Genomic DNA, 17,126 nt, shown 5'->3' with positions numbered 1-17,126 from the left:
GCCCAGTAGAAAATCTACCGAAAACCGTGTTTTGCTAGCATTAGGAATGTTCGTCGATGAGGCCTAAACACAAAGGCCTAAGGCTCGTCCGCGGCTTCGAGACTTCACGGATACAGCATCTCCCCGACCGAGGATAATCATCCGCTACTAGTTGTTTCTCTAATCCGCAGATGCAGGTATAGCTATGGTTTACCTTAAATGTTTGACGCATCCTTATCCCCCGAATAGGGAGCCCATACCAGATTACAGGATAATTGATCTTAAACTTTTGGGTGCAAAGTGCAGAATACTCCGAAGTCTCCCAACAAGGACACCCGTTGACTACAGAGACATAGCTCCCGTAGCACACACCAGAGTTTACCCCACATCCCCAATGAGGACACCCATTGATTACAGGAGGAGGCATTCTGTTTAGACATACCCTTGGAGGTATCGGACCACGGACACTGCCTTCATGTGGTTGCATTACATGAAAAAAAAATCAATAAAGTACCTGCATAAAATATGTTAGTGATGATCATCCATCAACTTTCTATCCTCACCAAGTGTCCAAATAATGTGGCTAAAAATCCATTTGTTGTCAGCAAAACAACATGATGCGCCCTAACATCCATATAAGTTAGGGCGCCCCTGATCTCCTTGTTAGGGATTCAAGCACAAAACGTAACGGAAAAAGCTCCATAAAGCAAAAAAATTGAATCCCTGCTTCATGATCTATGTATAATTAGTGAATGATTATCGAGAAAGAAATATGTACCTTAACGAAGCTTTACAAGTGATTATAATGGAGGTCCACGATGAATGAATCACAACAGCCCTTTCAACCAAAGATCTGCACTCCAAAGATGTCCACACGAACGCCTAATCGTCCAACAATCACCGGAGCCGGTACTAGCCGAAATATTTGCTTCTCCCTATCTCTCTTTTCTAGCCTCTCCTTGTGTAAAGCAGCTAAGGTTTTTTCTGAAAACGATTTCCAACCTCTTAACCCTGAAATTATACATCATTATGTATATATATATAGGAAAGAGATATATAGGCTTAACCCTAATCCATTTTGGGCTTCATGTAAAACCAAAACTGATTGGGTTATTAGATTAAAATTCAAATTATGATTTGATTAATTAAGTTCAACTCAATTAATTAAATAACCAATATTGAATTTATAATTATATAATTTAAATTTGGAATTTAAATTAAAACTCCTTTTAAACATTCTTAATGTGTGACCCTTTAGGTATTATTACGTTGAAAATAATTTTAATATCCAATAATAAAATTATAAATAATGAGCGGTATCTGGTAATACATCATTATTACCCAGGTACTAATAATAATTGGTGATCCAATTAAACCTCTCATGAATAATGTACAATATAATATAATCTCTTTAACCTTATATCATAGATCAAACTCGAGGCATGCATTGTGTCATCCTCTGTAACGTTTAATCTGAGTTTCCTTGATCAATGAGTAAACTATTAAACAAATCAATATTTGAGCACGATCATGCATTTTACAGTCTCATTCAATCAAGAGGCCAAAAATATCACTCCTTAATATAGGAAGGCTAAATCCCATCTAAATCATTCATATTTCTCATACGATTCATAGTATACCCAATGTCTACTTTTATTAGTACCCGGTCAATCATAATTTTTAATAGAATCAAAGTGTATTAATTCTCGTATAGAAATATAATGACTTCAGGTCTAAGGACCAATGCATCATTATCACTGTGAGATTAACTCATGACACTATAAACATGTAGTATCTCACAACGGGTCATTCCAGCACCATGTATCTAATACATGTGCCTTTGTTTTTTACTTTCGTACCATCATACCTATGATCAATGAAATGTGATCATCAGTCAACAAAAACACCAGTCTCAAAGTATTATTATCGTCCCTTAACAATAATACTTGACTAGGGACCTTTAGGAATATTAATATTATTCTCATAATCTCATTTCTAAGTCAAGTACTTTTATATAGATTTACATATCATATTCCAATGACATTTATTAATCCAACATTTTATCCCAGAAAATAAAAATATAATAAATTTCTAAAGAATAATCCATAAAATCATAATTAATAATCCAAATGTCTCATAACATAAACATAATAATGTTGTCTTTAGGGTACACACACTAACACTGCTGTCTTGGAGGGCGTCCCTTTCTTTCTCAGAAAGAGGGCAAGCCCTAATTTTAACGCGATCTTCATAATTTATCCTCATATTGTCCAATTGACCCAATTTTGATTCTTATACCAAATTTCAGACATAACAATTAACACATAACTATTGTCTGCATAATAGATAACAAAGTTTTATTAGTAATTAGTTTTAAGTTTTAATATATGTAGAATAAAATTTGAATGAATTGATCTAATATATGGAGTGTAATTTTTTTTTGAAAAAAATCCAATTAGTTATGAAGGGGTGTGTTCAATTCAGATTTTAGAGGATTTATAACAATCTATTGATTTTGAATGATTGTTGCTGCGTTTGCTGATTTTAATTGTACACGGATTTTAGTAGAGTTGTGGAATAGATCCCGTAGAGTCTTGCTGATTTGAGTAGTAATTTCTACAAATCTATCAAAATCTCTTGGATTTTGCCGGGATTTCTGAAAATATAAAATACACTAGCAAATCTACCAAAATCTGTAATTTTATTAAATACAAAAGAATTCATGGATTTTTTAAATACCATCAGATTTTAATGGATTTTTTAAAATCTAAATTGAACACCACCAGATTTTAATTAACTTTTTAAAATCTAAATTGAATACCCATACTTTAAAAGACTTTTTTCAATCCTTATTGAATACGATCAAATTTTAAACGATTTTTTAGAATCCAAATTGAATATCTTGAGATTTTCAAAATCCAAAAAAATCCTTTAAAATTTCAATTGAATACTAACCCTAAAAATATTTATTCGCATTATTCACCGAGTTCCTGAAAATTATTTTTTCGGAACAAAATCGAGTCAAATAGAATTTTTTTTTTTACCACGAGGCTTGTTAAAAAGGGAAGAATTATGACCGGACGGGGGCATATGACTAATTTATGTTAGAAACAACTCACAAGGTGCTGCTGCTGCTGTCCCAATGGCGGATCCTTCATTCGACGACCCGATTCCTAATTTGGATACCCTACCTATACCCGACGATCAAATTTTCTCCGACCACTTAGCCTTCTCCGATACCTTCTACGACGACGTTTTGAACTTCAATCTCGACGACCTCGATCTTGACCACCTCCTCAATTCTATCCCTCCCGAGTCTTATCCCCTTTCTCACGATACGATTCATTTTAATTCCACGTCATCTGATGATATTATTGTTGATATATCCGGTGAAAAAAGCTCAATTGATGCTTCGAATTTGAACAATTCGTCGTCGGATTCTCGTGATTGCGTTCACGAGTTCGGGAATGTTGATTTTGGGGTTTCCGGGCCTGTTTCGTCTCAGGGGTCCGATGATTGTGTTCGTTCTTTCGATAATTCGTCTGATTCGAGAAATCGAGTAGTTGAGGATTGTGGAAAGAATGATCACGATCATTTGTTGAAGAGGAAGAAAGAGGAGGAAGATGGGAGTTCTGTGATTAGAAGGACTATTAGGTCCCGAAGATCGAATGAGAGTAATGATCGAATTTATTCGGGAGATGAGGAAGATGAGAAGAAGAGAGCTAGGTTGATCAGGAACCGAGAAAGTGCGCATCTTTCTAGACAAAAGAAGAAGAAGTATGTTGAGGAGTTGGAGGATAAGGTAAGATCAATGCAATCCACTATTCAAGATTTGAATGCTAAAATTTCGTATTTTGTAGCTGAAAATACTACTTTAAAGCAACAAATGAATTGTGGAGCCGTGCCACCACAGCCAATGCCGGGGATGTATCCTAGTCCGGCAATGGCTCCCATGGGTTATCCATGGATGCCGTACCAACCTTATTATGTGAAATCACAGGGATCACAAGTACCGGTGGTTCCTATACCTAGATTAAAACCTAGAGTGCAGCATGATAAGATTATTAAGAATGGAGAAAGTAAGAAGAAAGAGGGTAGAAGTAAAACTAAGAAGGTTGCGAGTGTCAGCTTTCTTGGTTTGCTGTTTTTTATCTTGCTTTTCGGTGGATTAGTTCCTATGGTAAATGTTAAACATGGAGGTTCCGCGGGAATGTGGTTGGGTCGGTCAGATTATAATGAGAATAGATTTGGCTATGAGCATCATCATAGTAAGGTTTTGGCAGTTAATGGAACTGACCATGACGGTAGAACAAGATTATCTGGTAAAAATCTTGACAATGGGAAGTGGAATAATTATGATAGTAATTTTGACTGTCACCAAGGTCATGTTGGGGCAACAAGGGCAAATACCAAGCAGCCTAGTTCCGAGGATTTTGCCCTTTCAGGAAATGTTAGTGATCGTCTTGTTGCGTCTTTGTTTGTTCCAAGGAATGATAAGCTTGTGAAAATTGATGGAAATCTCATAATTCATTCTGTTCTTGCTAGCGAGAAAGCTAAATTATCTAATGAAGATGAACAAACAAAAAATAGTAAGAATAGTTTGGCAGTACCTTCCATTTTGGCTCCTGCAATATCTTATCCTGGAGTAGGGCAGAAAATCGAAAATCTGCCTCATCTATACCGAAGTACAGCTGGGCAGAAGGCTCTTGCTTCTGGCAAGGATGATCAGAGTTCAGCATCACGGGATGGTGAACTACAACAATGGTTTCTAGAAGGTCTTGGAGGTAATTGTTTGTCAATTTTTCTGTAGCTATTTGTTTCCTAATTTAACATTTAGTAAATTGCATGACTTTTTCCTCGTCCTTTTCTTACTTATTGTTTTTATACGTGCTTGTGTTGTGCTATATTATCTTTGTTTTAGAATTTCGTATGTCGTTGAATTGGTAATTTCCTATTTACTAAGGAAATTTTCTATAATTTAACTAGTTCTGAAGTTGAGATCCTAAAGAATGAGGTAGCATAATATTTTTTAAGGTATTGAATTCTTTCAACAATTTGTTGTTAAAGATTTGATGGTTCTATATCAATTTGGGTAAAAATCCTGACCAATAATAACGTCTTTATGTGATGCGAGGATGAATATGCTGATTAAATTCTTAATTACTCGTGGGTTTAGTGTAATGACGCAATGCCTTTAACACATTATAGCCAAAAAGAGAATAGGACGGAAGGAGCTTTGCTATTAGCCCATCAATGAATCCTCAATAAAAATGATCCCGTTCTATCTATTTTATTCTATATGGCGTATTTTCTACTTTCTTAATCTTTAAATTTAAAGACCTAATTTATGGTCAGGTACCAGTGTGACCCATTTGTGTAGGTACTTTATGACCAGGAAAAAAAATATTGAACTGAGATGATAGTCATGGAGAACTGGATACCTAATTCGAAAGAAACAAAATGATTTAATCCCTGAAGACTGAAGTGAAAATTGCTCCGAATGTCCAACTCCAATGTCTCAGATAATATTAAGAATATAAGAGTAATCAGATCTGACTGTTATTTTTTTCCTGCTAGGACCTCTGTATTTATGTTTTGAACAAGTAATTATTGGAAGAAATTTATCAAAGAAAAGGAAAACAATATGCCAATATTGATAGCTCTCTATAAACAGGGTCCCACTTTTGGAGGTGCTTACTCTTTTAACAACAAAAATATAACAATAACTAAATACCTATACCATCAACTCATACCTTTAGGTTGTGTTCACTTGGAGAGAATGAAATGAAAAATTGTAAACAAAATTATGAAGAAAAAAGGATGTTGGTGGAAGCAGTGAACAAACATGAGGGAGTAGAAATTTCTTATGATGAAGATTGTAGGGAAATGAAGAAGGAGAATGACCATTCCTTCCAGAACATGTGGCTTAGAATTCTAATTTTTGTAAGGAATGAAAATTATAAACATTTTCTTCAATCTCAACAGGAGTACAAATTTCGTCCATTCTCCTCAATTCCATTCCATTCCAATTAAGTGAACGAAAATATGTATGATCCTTCCCTGGTTTAACAATTAACAACCTTCCAACGAACCGTATATACTATATATTCACCCCATATCTATTTTACTGATTTATCCCTAATTTCTATTTGATTCTTTTTTCCCTTTTCTTGTACTGGTGACTAGAGGACGCTGAGGACCTATGAATTTCTTTTTGGGTGTGGAGTTATAAATGATTTTATTTACAAGGAAATTGTGTGGTGGGGACATTTAAAGATAAATGACTAAATGCACCTTTTCTTTACGGTAATAATACTAATAAACATATTCAACCAAATAAGTGACGCCAAGGTTACCCTTTTACATACTAATTATACACATGAACGTACATAATATTCTTTGAGAGCTAAACTGAACATTGTTAAGCTTCGTGGTTTACTAAGTCCAAGTCCAATGGTGGTGCTAAAAGTTATTGCTATAATTTGAAACCGAAAAGTGATTTTTGATGCTAAAATAGAACTTATGGTCCAATGTATGTATGCAAATAGCACCAAACATATCCATGTAAAACTATATTCCAATTGCCTAATCTTAATGTACACAACTATACTTGTCATTATTACTTTACTCCCTCTGTCCCACTCATTTCTTTACATACTTTTTTCTCATGTTTGACACATATTTTAAGGCTATTATAAAGTATAGTTCTATTTTCTTTTTTAGTATAACTATTTGAACTTTATATTTTTATTCAAAAGAAAAAAGATTTAAAATTATTTAGGGAACTATACTTTACGGGAGCCTTAAAATGCGTGTCGATCTCCGTCCCCCAATGTAAAGAACCTGGAGGGACGGAGGGAGTATTAATTCATTTTGCCACTTGCATGCTTAGGTGGTAAATATAACAACTTCTATACTTGCTTATATTTAGCAACAAATATAGCATTTTGCTACTTTGCAAGTTTAACATCCTTTTAGATTTGGTTATTTTGCTTGTGTGCTATACTATATTAATAGCACACACTTTAGCACCGCCATTGGACTTGCTCTAATTTTAATTTGTTTCCAATTTCCAGCACCAACTTTACCTCTTCTTTTCTTTCATTGTTTCTCCATGAGTTAGATTTCCAAATTTATGGCTAACTTCTCTAACCGTTACTACTAATTGAAAACATTTGTTTAGGACCTGTACTACGATCTGGCATGTGCACTGAAGTATTTCAGTTTGATGTATCACCAACTCCAGGAGCTATAACTCCAGCTAATTCAGTTAGGAATGCTTCCACTGTGGAAGAAAACCGTAACTCCACACACCTAAACAAGGGGCAGAATAGAAGGATTCTTCGAGGTCTTCCTATTCCGCTTGCAGGTGCAGCCAATAACATCAGTGAAGAAAGCACCCGTAGTGATTCAAAGAAAGATAATTCCAACAGAAATAGTTCATATTCACCGATGGTTGTTTCTGTTCTTGTTGATCCAAGGGAGGCTGGTGACCTAAGTGATGATGGTATTTTGGGGAAAAAGCCTCTATCAAGGATATTCGTTGTTGTATTGTTAGACAGTGTCAAATATGTGACTTATTCGTGCATGCTTCCCTTCAAGGGATCCAATCTATTAGGAACTGCTTGAGAAGTGGATGAATCGATTCCAGAGGATTGGAAAAAACCTAATAACAGTCTCCGGATCTAATTACTGTAGATAGAAATTTGTCCAAGAATGGTCTAGTAGCCATCCAAGGTCTTTCCCTGTAACTGTTATCGTTTTATATTTTGGAACTACACATTTACATTTCTTGTTCCCTGAATGTTTGTACAAATTTTCAGTTGATTGTGTTATGTGTTTGTTTAGTTATATAGTAGTACATTGAGTTGCATTAGTGTGGAAAGCAAGCCTCTTGTCAGGAGCATGACACATGTATAATATAACAAGGCCTTATAAGAATAGAGTGGCCTTATAATTATGGAGCATTACATTGGAAAATATAGCTAGTTTCAAGTGTTGGTATGCTTGATGGAGTATACTAGAACTGGCACTCTATAGTATAATGATATTAGCAAGAGGCTGTGCAACACTACATTTTGCTTTTTGCATAATTTAAATGGACTACATCTGTTGTTTAGCATAATTCTGTTGGATGAAAAAATAGTTCGTGTATAAGCATATAATTTGAAACAGTTGTAGATCCGTCTTACATGGCTACACTCTAAATGAGTCGAGAATAGTTTTTAATGTTTTCTGAGATGATGGCCACTGCTTATCTGTTGCACTTACCACAAACAAGATGACAGTATTTCCCTTTGCTGTTGCCTTTGCAAGATTATGAGAACCCGTCAAAGCGAATGGAGTCTCAAGAACATATTTGTAGTACTGCATACACCAGAAATTTGTTAAACATTACCATTTTCAGATCCTCAAAGAAAATAAAAACAAATATATATATATATATATATATATCCGGAAATTCATGTACCAGAGTACACCAATTTCTTCCGAAAGAGAAGAGATGCTCGCGGAAAGCTCATGAAATAACATACTTTGTGATTGAACTTGAATTATGGTTGGATACAAATAAATCCTTAAGTTTCAGAATCGCAGATATCCTATCATTATAAACACTAAACGGTTCTTCAATAAGCTCGATATTATCTTTTTTAGTTCTTCGAGTGAAGGATGCAGTAAAGAATTAGTCTGTGTTATGATTATATCCCACTTAGCCTGGTTAAAATCATCAAGACACCCCAGGGATTCAAATTATCTGTGGTCAAAACTCAAATATCCGGTTTAGTGCATTCAACTAAGCATACTGTAGCATAACAGTTAGAGAAACACAAGAATTCTCTCTTGACACTATTATTAAGTATATCCTTCTCCACCCTTTTGTGCAGAACAAGTTGAGATTCGATGGAGATTTTCATAAGTCTTAAAATATTTTTCACTTGTCAGCACAAGAAAAATCAGTGGCCTTGCAAAGGTGGGATCAAAATGATGAACAAAACAAGAGATTAACATAGTAATACGGAAACACTTGTTTGATAAGAAAGTGGGTTTACCGTTTGATCACCAAGCTTCTCAATTGCTGTTTCAATGAGTTCATCCGAGTCGTATGTGTTACCAGTGACAAAAGCACCAAGTGATGCAATGAGCTTCTCTGGGCTCCCAATATCTTCGATTGTTGCATTTGGTTTATTGGTAAGGCGTATCAAAGGAGAAGCAACTACCTGAATCTTTCCTTGCTTTTCATTCTCAAATTTAACCTCTATCCAAGGCTCTGCACATTTGGGTTGACAGTAATTTCCGGACAATATGTTTGCTATACGATCTTGTTTCCATGTTGGTGGAATGACAAACTGGTATGGCTCAACATTTCCTGCGAGCAACTAAAATTAAATTTTCATTACCATAGAGAGTGGGCTAAACAACATTAAGGACATTACACAATAGTACATTTGGTTACAAATAATCTAAATCTTCTTTAGTCATCAGATGGTGCTGTGCTGTGCTGTCTGTTCTTTTGTCAAAGGATTTCCAAATAAAGCAATAAAGCTTAAGAAGTACACTAAACATTCTCTACATGCATATTAACATTTGTCTTCCTCTTCTTGCTACGGGATAAGTGATATCAGAAATGAAACTAGCAGAAATACAGAATTATAGTTTTGTGAAGTCAAAAGTTGCAACTTGTTCAAAAGAGCAGAACTCTGGATTCAGATGGAGAGGATCCTGGAAGAAGGGTGGTAATGAACTCTCTAATTAACACTAATGGTTAAAACTAGCATGAAACCCATATCTTTGAATGCATCATTCTAAAACTATCAGCTGATCAAATTTGTAGGAAATGCCATGATGAGACACTGAGGCTTATTTGTTAATTTACCTCGATTTTTTTTTCCATACCATGAATCCACTAGTATGATATTTTAGTTCTTTTTTTGTGATAGTTAAAATCACACAAATGCTAGTAGTCAAACCATTGACCTCTCTTAGGGAAATCAAGACCTGGATCACTACACCAACCCTTTGTTGGTATAATATTTTAGTTCCATAAAACTTATATGGATAATGTAGGCCTATAATTGGTAAGGCTCCATAATAAGAAGGGTTAGTAGCTTGGTACAGCCGTAGTGATATGTACAACATTTAGTCGCTTTGTTTAGGGAACCTATAGGGTGTAAATGTGGTAACCACTTGAATTTTGAATAAAGCTTCATTGCGTTGTAATCCCATCTACAGGCTAAGCATTTAGGAACAATCATAAGCATTTAGCTACAACCTAGACACGCGCATACATTACTGGGACTCGAACTCACTTTAACCCGACATTAGTATGATTTATATGATTATAACGTAAGAGAATGGCATCGGTACCTGCACGGAGAGCAGGAGTGTCTTTAGTAGTGGCTTTGAAGAGAACAAACGAAGGGTCAGTAGGAGAAGGAGGGAGGAAGGATCCCACTTCCACCTCTCGAGCTTCAGCAGCCGGAGAAGTAGTACTAGTTACGATCATCGGAGCTAGCATTGCAGAGCTACTTTTCAAGAAATCTCTTCTAGTGGTTAAATGATCGTCATTGACGCTCTGAGAAGACTGTTTCTTATCGTTGGTATTGGTAATAATTCTATTGTTTTGTGTCCAAGTTACTGATAATTTACGGAAAGAAGGAGGTAGGGAGTTTGAATTAGATGATGAGAAAATGGTGGCCAATTGTGAAACAGCAGAAGCAGCCATGGCAGTTTAAAGAAATAAAATGGAAAAAAACAGAGTGATGTTTTTGTTAAATGTAAGCTTAGCTGGTTTCTTGGTTGGTTGAGTTTGCTGCATTTTATCCATTGTGGATCAGGTTTGCTGGCATCCCATTTTGTAAATATAATTGTATTACAAAGTATCATTTGTTTCCAATAATATGAAAAGAAAAACTACATTATCATTAAGATTTAAGGTATCCATGAGAACAAGTGGAGCAATATTGTTCAAAACAATAGCACAATAATGCAATATTGAATATGCGAAAAACATGTTCCGCACTTTTTAAGAGAGTGTATAATAATTGTTCTCACGTAAAAATTATTCTAATCTAAATCATTTCCTTGTCATTACATTTATAATTCTAATTTATAAACTAGGCAATCATCAATTTTCATAACTTTAAATTAAATATACTAAATAAAAAAAACATTGTTTTGGACTTGGGTGATATGGATAAGATTTCGATAACAAACACATCACAGAATAATTTTATTTGACCAAATTGAAGTTCATCAAGTAGTAGTATAATTTAACAAGGTAAAATACTCCTTTTTGGAAAACAGGCAAAGAGGCCGTGGATCATTGCTAGAGGGAGACTGTTCCCGGGAATCACCATGTGATATATTTCAAGGTCCAAGACTAATATTTCAAAATGAAATTAAAAAAGGAGCTCCTAGATCGTAAGGAGTGTGTTCTTTTATTCAAATCGCATCAGGAACTATACCTAGATCAAAGGAGTGTGTTCTTCCCCTATATCTGTGTGAACCGGGGATTCATTTGGGATGATTAGGATATAAAAAAAGCCTGCAGATTTATACATCCAGTAATTATATTATGAAGTAATGGCAGCTTGTACCAATAATGCAGGAGACAAATAATTCTGGTTCTTAGAGTATCTCTAAGGGAGATACCTAAAATAGTTGGCTAAAATAATATAAATTAATGGTTAACTAAAATTTGTCAAACCTCTAAGGTGGTGTATTACAACCATGTTAGCTATAATGGTTAATTATACTTTAAAAATAATATTTTATTATTATTAAGAAAATGAAAAAGGTGATGAAAATATATATTTATACTTGGAGAGAGAAGTAAACAAGAAGAGAAAGGAGTGATGAGTTGGATGTGTTTTAAAGGATATCTATATTTTATCCATGGTTCAACAAATTTGGAAGACCAAAACAGGATAGCTATAATTATAGCTAATAATTGGAGTTGATGGTTGGAGTGACATTTTTGTAGTGAATAACTATGTTTCCCATCATACATCGTACGATTATTGTAACGAACATACTGTGATAAATAAACATGACAAGCGATAAAATGACAACCTCCCTGCATTCACATCACAATTCACAAACCATAATTTTACATGTATAACGGTACTGTCTGCTAAAAAAATCGTCCGCAGAGACTGGACCCAATCAGTCATAAATATATAGTAAAGCCTGAAAATGCTACACAAACCAACGGCCTGTAGCAACGCAGTGGTATCTGTTTATCTTGCTCAGATCAAGCCAAAGTGGAATTCATGTGTGTAACAGCGCAGGTGAATGCCTCATACCAGAGAGATATTAAATTATTAATCCTGATTTCTGGGAGGGGTACCAAGTCATTGTCACTGCAATAATTCAACGGGTAACCTGACATTATATGGTACTTGCGTTGTGGAATGTAGCTGCTCCAGGTTGACTGATCACATTCTTAAAAGAGTTTGATTTAAGTTATAGAGCTCCAAGAAAAAATGCATATTTGTAGAGGCCCCTGGGGCTGGAACCCTGCCTCTATTATTGAAAGGATTGAAATCATAGCGTAGTCTGCTTTTAGGCTAGTTGAGTTTTGTAGTAGTGGTGAGCATTTCAATTTCGCTCTATATCTGCAGTAGATTCTAAAAAATACTATGATTAAGTTGTCGCTCATTCACACTTCAACATATAATCCCTGTTTCATCCACACACACTCTGTTTAGACCCTTCAGGTTTCAATGACACAGAAGACAGAAGTATGAACTCGTCTCGTTATGACAAACTGGCTATAATTATATCATATGCATAAGCACTGGATGCAACTACACATCATTTTCACCATAATTAAATCATCAGTCACGGTACTACAAATCATCGGCCTCACTAAAAATAAATCACCAGGCTTGTTAGAGAAAGAAAAGAAGCAGAATTCACGACTTGTTGCATATTAGGCCAGATTGTTTCATATCGGAACAAGAACAAACAACAGATTAGGCCTCCGCCAGCCTTTCTTTCACACTAACGTATAACCCGTCTTTCATCCTTAAAGTCAAGGACAACACATGCTCAGGAATAGCATCTTCCTTAACATTCACAGCCCTAAACTCAAACCTCTTAATCACTGATGCTGCTACAGACTTCATCTGAATATAAGCCATATCTTTCCCTAAACAAATCCTCGGACCTGCATGAAAAACCGGAAACTTAAATGCACTTTCCTGTTTGCACATTCCATTCTCATCGAGCCACCTCTCCGGCCTATACTCAAGACAATCTTTACCCCAGATACTCTCCATTCTCCCCATTGCATATGCATTGTACGTCGCAAACCACCCCTTTTTAATCACCGTACCATCTGGCCAAACATCATCATTTTCACACAACTTCGTATCAACCGGTACAGGTGGATACAATCGTAACGCCTCCGATATTGCTGCATGGAGATACTGCATCTCACGTAACTCATCAAAACTATACGTATCCGTATCCGAATCAATTTTTCGAATTTGTTCATGCTCTTGGAGTATTTTATCAACCACATTTGGCCTCGATGACAATAACCAGAAGAACCAAGTCAACAACGACGAAGTCGTGTCACGGCCTGCTAAAATAAAACTAATAACAATATCTCGTAACATCTCGGCCGAGTTACTGGAGTCTTGAATAAACCGGGACAACAAATCCTCGTCTTTTCTCTCCACCCGTTCTTGCAATCTCGACCGAATAATATTATCCGCAAACTCATGAACGATCTTTATTGAATCCCTCAGCTTCATTTCAGACCCCATGTTAAAAAACTTTTTAATCTTATAAAAAATCACGAAAATATACATGAACCGGCCGGCACTTAACGTAGCGGCCGATTCAAACGCTTGCATGAACTCACTGCCAGCATAATTTCCAACACCTTTTAAACAGCCCGGATCAACATTAAACGCAAGTTTACAAATATTATCAAAAGCGAACCGTTCCAAAAGGTCTTGTAAATCAACAACCCGGTTTTTCTGAGCCGATTCACGAAGAATAGGAATTAAACCGGTTTGTAACTCAACAGTTGATATTTGGACAATAAAGTTACGAAGAGACTTGGTGTTAAACTCATAACTAGCAGTCTTACGTTGTACTTTCCAAATATGCCCATCCGAGTTAAAAATACCTTGGCCAAGAAAGTCTTGAAGAAGTGTAATAAAGCGAGGGCCTTTTGGGTAATTGTCAAAGTTAGTTTTGAGCATGTGTTGTACGTTGGATGGGTTGGCTGTAATGACGCCGTGGATTTTTCCGGGACGGCGGAAGATGGCGGTGTTGGTGGGGCAACCCGCGAGAATTTCGGTGCTCCAGTCGAGAAAACGGTGACGGTTTTTTATGAAGTCGGGTAAGGATCCGACTAGAGGGTAGGATATAAAGCCGTGTTTTGTGTTTAGTGAATTGAAATAGAAGAAGAAAATGAAGGGAATGAAGAAGATGAGGGAGAAAAAGAAGATTGAGATTAGTTCCATTATTGATGGAAAGAGAGAGCTTGGAATGTGAAGAGTTTGATTGTGAGTAAGCGAAGAGAATGAGAGTGATATATGGTTGCTTGCTCTTATAAAAAATTTAATTAAAGATTGAGTATTTATATAAATTTATATATTTGTATGTTGTGATTAATTTAGGAAACTAATTTTTATAATCAACAGATATGATGTTTTTGGTGGTACAGTAATAAATAATCCGGATAAAATTTCCATATATAAAGATATAATATAATTGTGATTCAATGAAAATAATATTGTTATGGTCTCTTATCAAAAAAAATCTGAATATTAGTTTAAGTTAATATACTTGTTTTTATGGTAAATATAGAAAAAAATCGAATCTTACGGATATTTTGAAATCAGTAAGAAATAGGAAAAGTTGCTAAAAATATCTCGGAAAATTTAATGATTAATATCGCAAACGTAATATTCATGGATGAAATCGAGTAATTATAGAAGTTTTCTAAATTAATTCTCAATCCAGGTGTTTAAGACTGGGATAACTCAGTCGAAAGAGCTGGATAACTACTTGATCTGTATCTGAACAACCACCAAAATATTAATTTCAAAGGTTACCATATTTAAATCCAAATATGTATATATATATATATATTCTTAGTTCTATATTTGAAATTAAGGATGTATATGTGTATCTTTACCCCATCATCTATTATTATAAATGAAGGGAAAAAATTAAATAATTATTGTCTTGTACATCTTAAAATATCAAAATAATATTAAATTAAGTATAAATTAAAATATTTATAAAAATTTAAAACTAATTATAAAACTAATATTGGAATGCAACTTTTATTTTAAAACAAAAAAAATATTTTTTCATACCAAATTATAATAATAACTATAACTATTTTACATCTAGGATTGAACTTGCTAATGCGGTCTTACCAATTGCTTTCTCTCGGGAACACTAAAACACATGTTAATAATTAATCCTAGTTGCTCAGTCTATTTGGTAAATTGCTTTCTCATGCAGGAGGGAACACTAAAAGACATGTGAATAATTAATGTTAGTGATTGAGTCTATTTGATAAAATGTGTTTACAACTATTAGATTCAGGGTAACTGGCGGTTTATAACGCATTTCTTGGAGTGTTTTTCTCATTCGGTCTATGTTATATTTTTTGTAAAAAAAAAATAGAATAAGAGGTTGTCCTCTAATAACATGAGGTTATGATATTTTATAGTATAATATTTTAAGAGCAAATTTGTAAATATAAACACGACCCCTATACTAGCATGTCTCCCGAGATCATCCTCATGCTAGCAATCCCTTTCGTAAAATGTATTTTTTAATTTTCAATGTCGTTTTATTTTATAATTTTTGGATTGTTTTTTACCATTACATCACGGATAATATTGAAAATTTCTAGTCTTGAAGACAAGCTCAATATATTTTTGTAAATAAATACATGAATCGATTGTAAATGATAAGTAAAATCTATCTATAATATCAAATTTTATAAAAAATGACCATAAATCAAACGCCCAATCTGAAGCAAGAACCTTAAAATTGATTTTTTTTTAATCCCTTTCGGTGATTTAAGGCTAGAATATGTGAGGATATGACTAGAGTTTCGATTTGTTTACTAGAATATAAGATTTTAGCTCAACTAAATCTTCAAAATCAATTTTTGATATTTGAAATTATGAGGTGAATTTTGTTATAACCTAAACTTATTTTTTTTCTTGATCTTACCCTTCTCAAATTAACAATTTTTAACAGAATATTATGCCAGAATTGTAAAATTAAGCAAAATTCAAAATTAAATGTACAACTTGCAAGAAAAATGTAATATAAACACGAATCAGAAAAACATGTACAAAATGGGTTATTAAGAGCAAATTATTTTTGATTTATTTTGAACCAAATTCTTTAAGTATTAAGAATCGGAAATATACGACAATAATTATTTGATTAATTGCCCCTTTTGAATATATTTTAAAAAGTGTTTTAACTCTTTTATAATTCTCTCTGCAATAGGGAATAATTGTTTTCCTTTTGGAACGTCTCATCCAATTCTTTACATTTTAAAACTGAACAAAAATAGTCGGTCCCACCACTTTCTCACTTTTCCTCTCTTTTGACACTATTTTTACTCAACTATCTCCCTTTTATACATTAAAAATTAATGGGTCTCACCACTTCATCCACTTTTCTTTCTCTTTTTCACTACTTTAAACATAATTTTTAATCTCGGTGCCCAAATCAAACGTAAAAAATGGGTTGGGACGGAGGAAGTATACAATATACTTTAATCTATCACACGTCGTGACAATTTGTTGTCACAATGACAACCGAACAAAATAATGCAAACGAAGATAAATATTAAAGAATGATTGAAAAATTGAAATCGACTTGGGTGGCTCTCCACAGCTTGGCCGGAAATTCACGTCAGAGTATCATTGTTTGTCTGACTTTTAGTCCTTGGTTTATTTGAGTCTAAATTACACAAATATTTGCTTATTGAATCAACGGAATTACAAATACGCAAAGTTTAAGGGAATTAATTAATTCTTGACTTTAGTATAAATTAGCTCTATAACCGTTGTGTAAATTGAATTTTATTTTTCAGTTATAATTGTTAAAGGTATATTTATATTATTGCTTGATGGATAAATAATTTA

At 34.3% G+C, this 17,126-nt stretch overlaps 3 protein-coding genes across 3 annotated transcripts; 1 reads left to right on the top strand and 2 right to left on the bottom strand.

Moving 5' to 3' along the window:
• The first annotated feature begins 3,062 nt into the window (after window positions 1–3,062).
• Window positions 3,063–7,852, top strand: LOC141692682 (bZIP transcription factor 17). The gene is made up of 2 exons (XM_074497596.1): window positions 3,063–4,763; window positions 7,163–7,852. Exons 1-2 carry the CDS (start codon window positions 3,122–3,124, stop codon window positions 7,606–7,608), a joined length of 2,088 nt encoding a protein of 695 aa, XP_074353697.1. The 5' UTR covers window positions 3,063–3,121; the 3' UTR covers window positions 7,609–7,852.
• Window positions 7,853–8,043: 191 nt separating this feature from the next.
• LOC141692683 (psbP domain-containing protein 6, chloroplastic) lies at window positions 8,044–10,807 on the bottom strand. The gene is made up of 3 exons (XM_074497597.1): window positions 10,345–10,807; window positions 9,030–9,346; window positions 8,044–8,346 (listed from the first exon to the last, which is right to left on the bottom strand). The coding sequence occupies exons 1-3, from the start codon at window positions 10,700–10,702 to the stop codon at window positions 8,176–8,178; spliced, it is 846 nt and encodes a 281-aa protein (XP_074353698.1). The 5' UTR covers window positions 10,703–10,807; the 3' UTR covers window positions 8,044–8,175.
• A 1,232-nt stretch (window positions 10,808–12,039) lies between these two features.
• LOC141692650 (cytochrome P450 CYP94D108) lies at window positions 12,040–14,536 on the bottom strand. Its single transcript, XM_074497556.1, has one exon. The coding sequence runs from the start codon at window positions 14,460–14,462 to the stop codon at window positions 12,957–12,959; it is 1,506 nt and encodes a 501-aa protein (XP_074353657.1). The 5' UTR covers window positions 14,463–14,536; the 3' UTR covers window positions 12,040–12,956.
• Window positions 14,537–17,126: the final 2,590 nt, after the last annotated feature.

The sequence above is a fragment of the Apium graveolens genome, chromosome 10 (assembly GCF_009905375.1).
Source record: "Apium graveolens cultivar Ventura chromosome 10, ASM990537v1, whole genome shotgun sequence".
Taxonomy (NCBI): domain Eukaryota; kingdom Viridiplantae; phylum Streptophyta; class Magnoliopsida; order Apiales; family Apiaceae; genus Apium; species Apium graveolens.
This window is presented reverse-complemented; position numbering and strand designations above follow the sequence as displayed.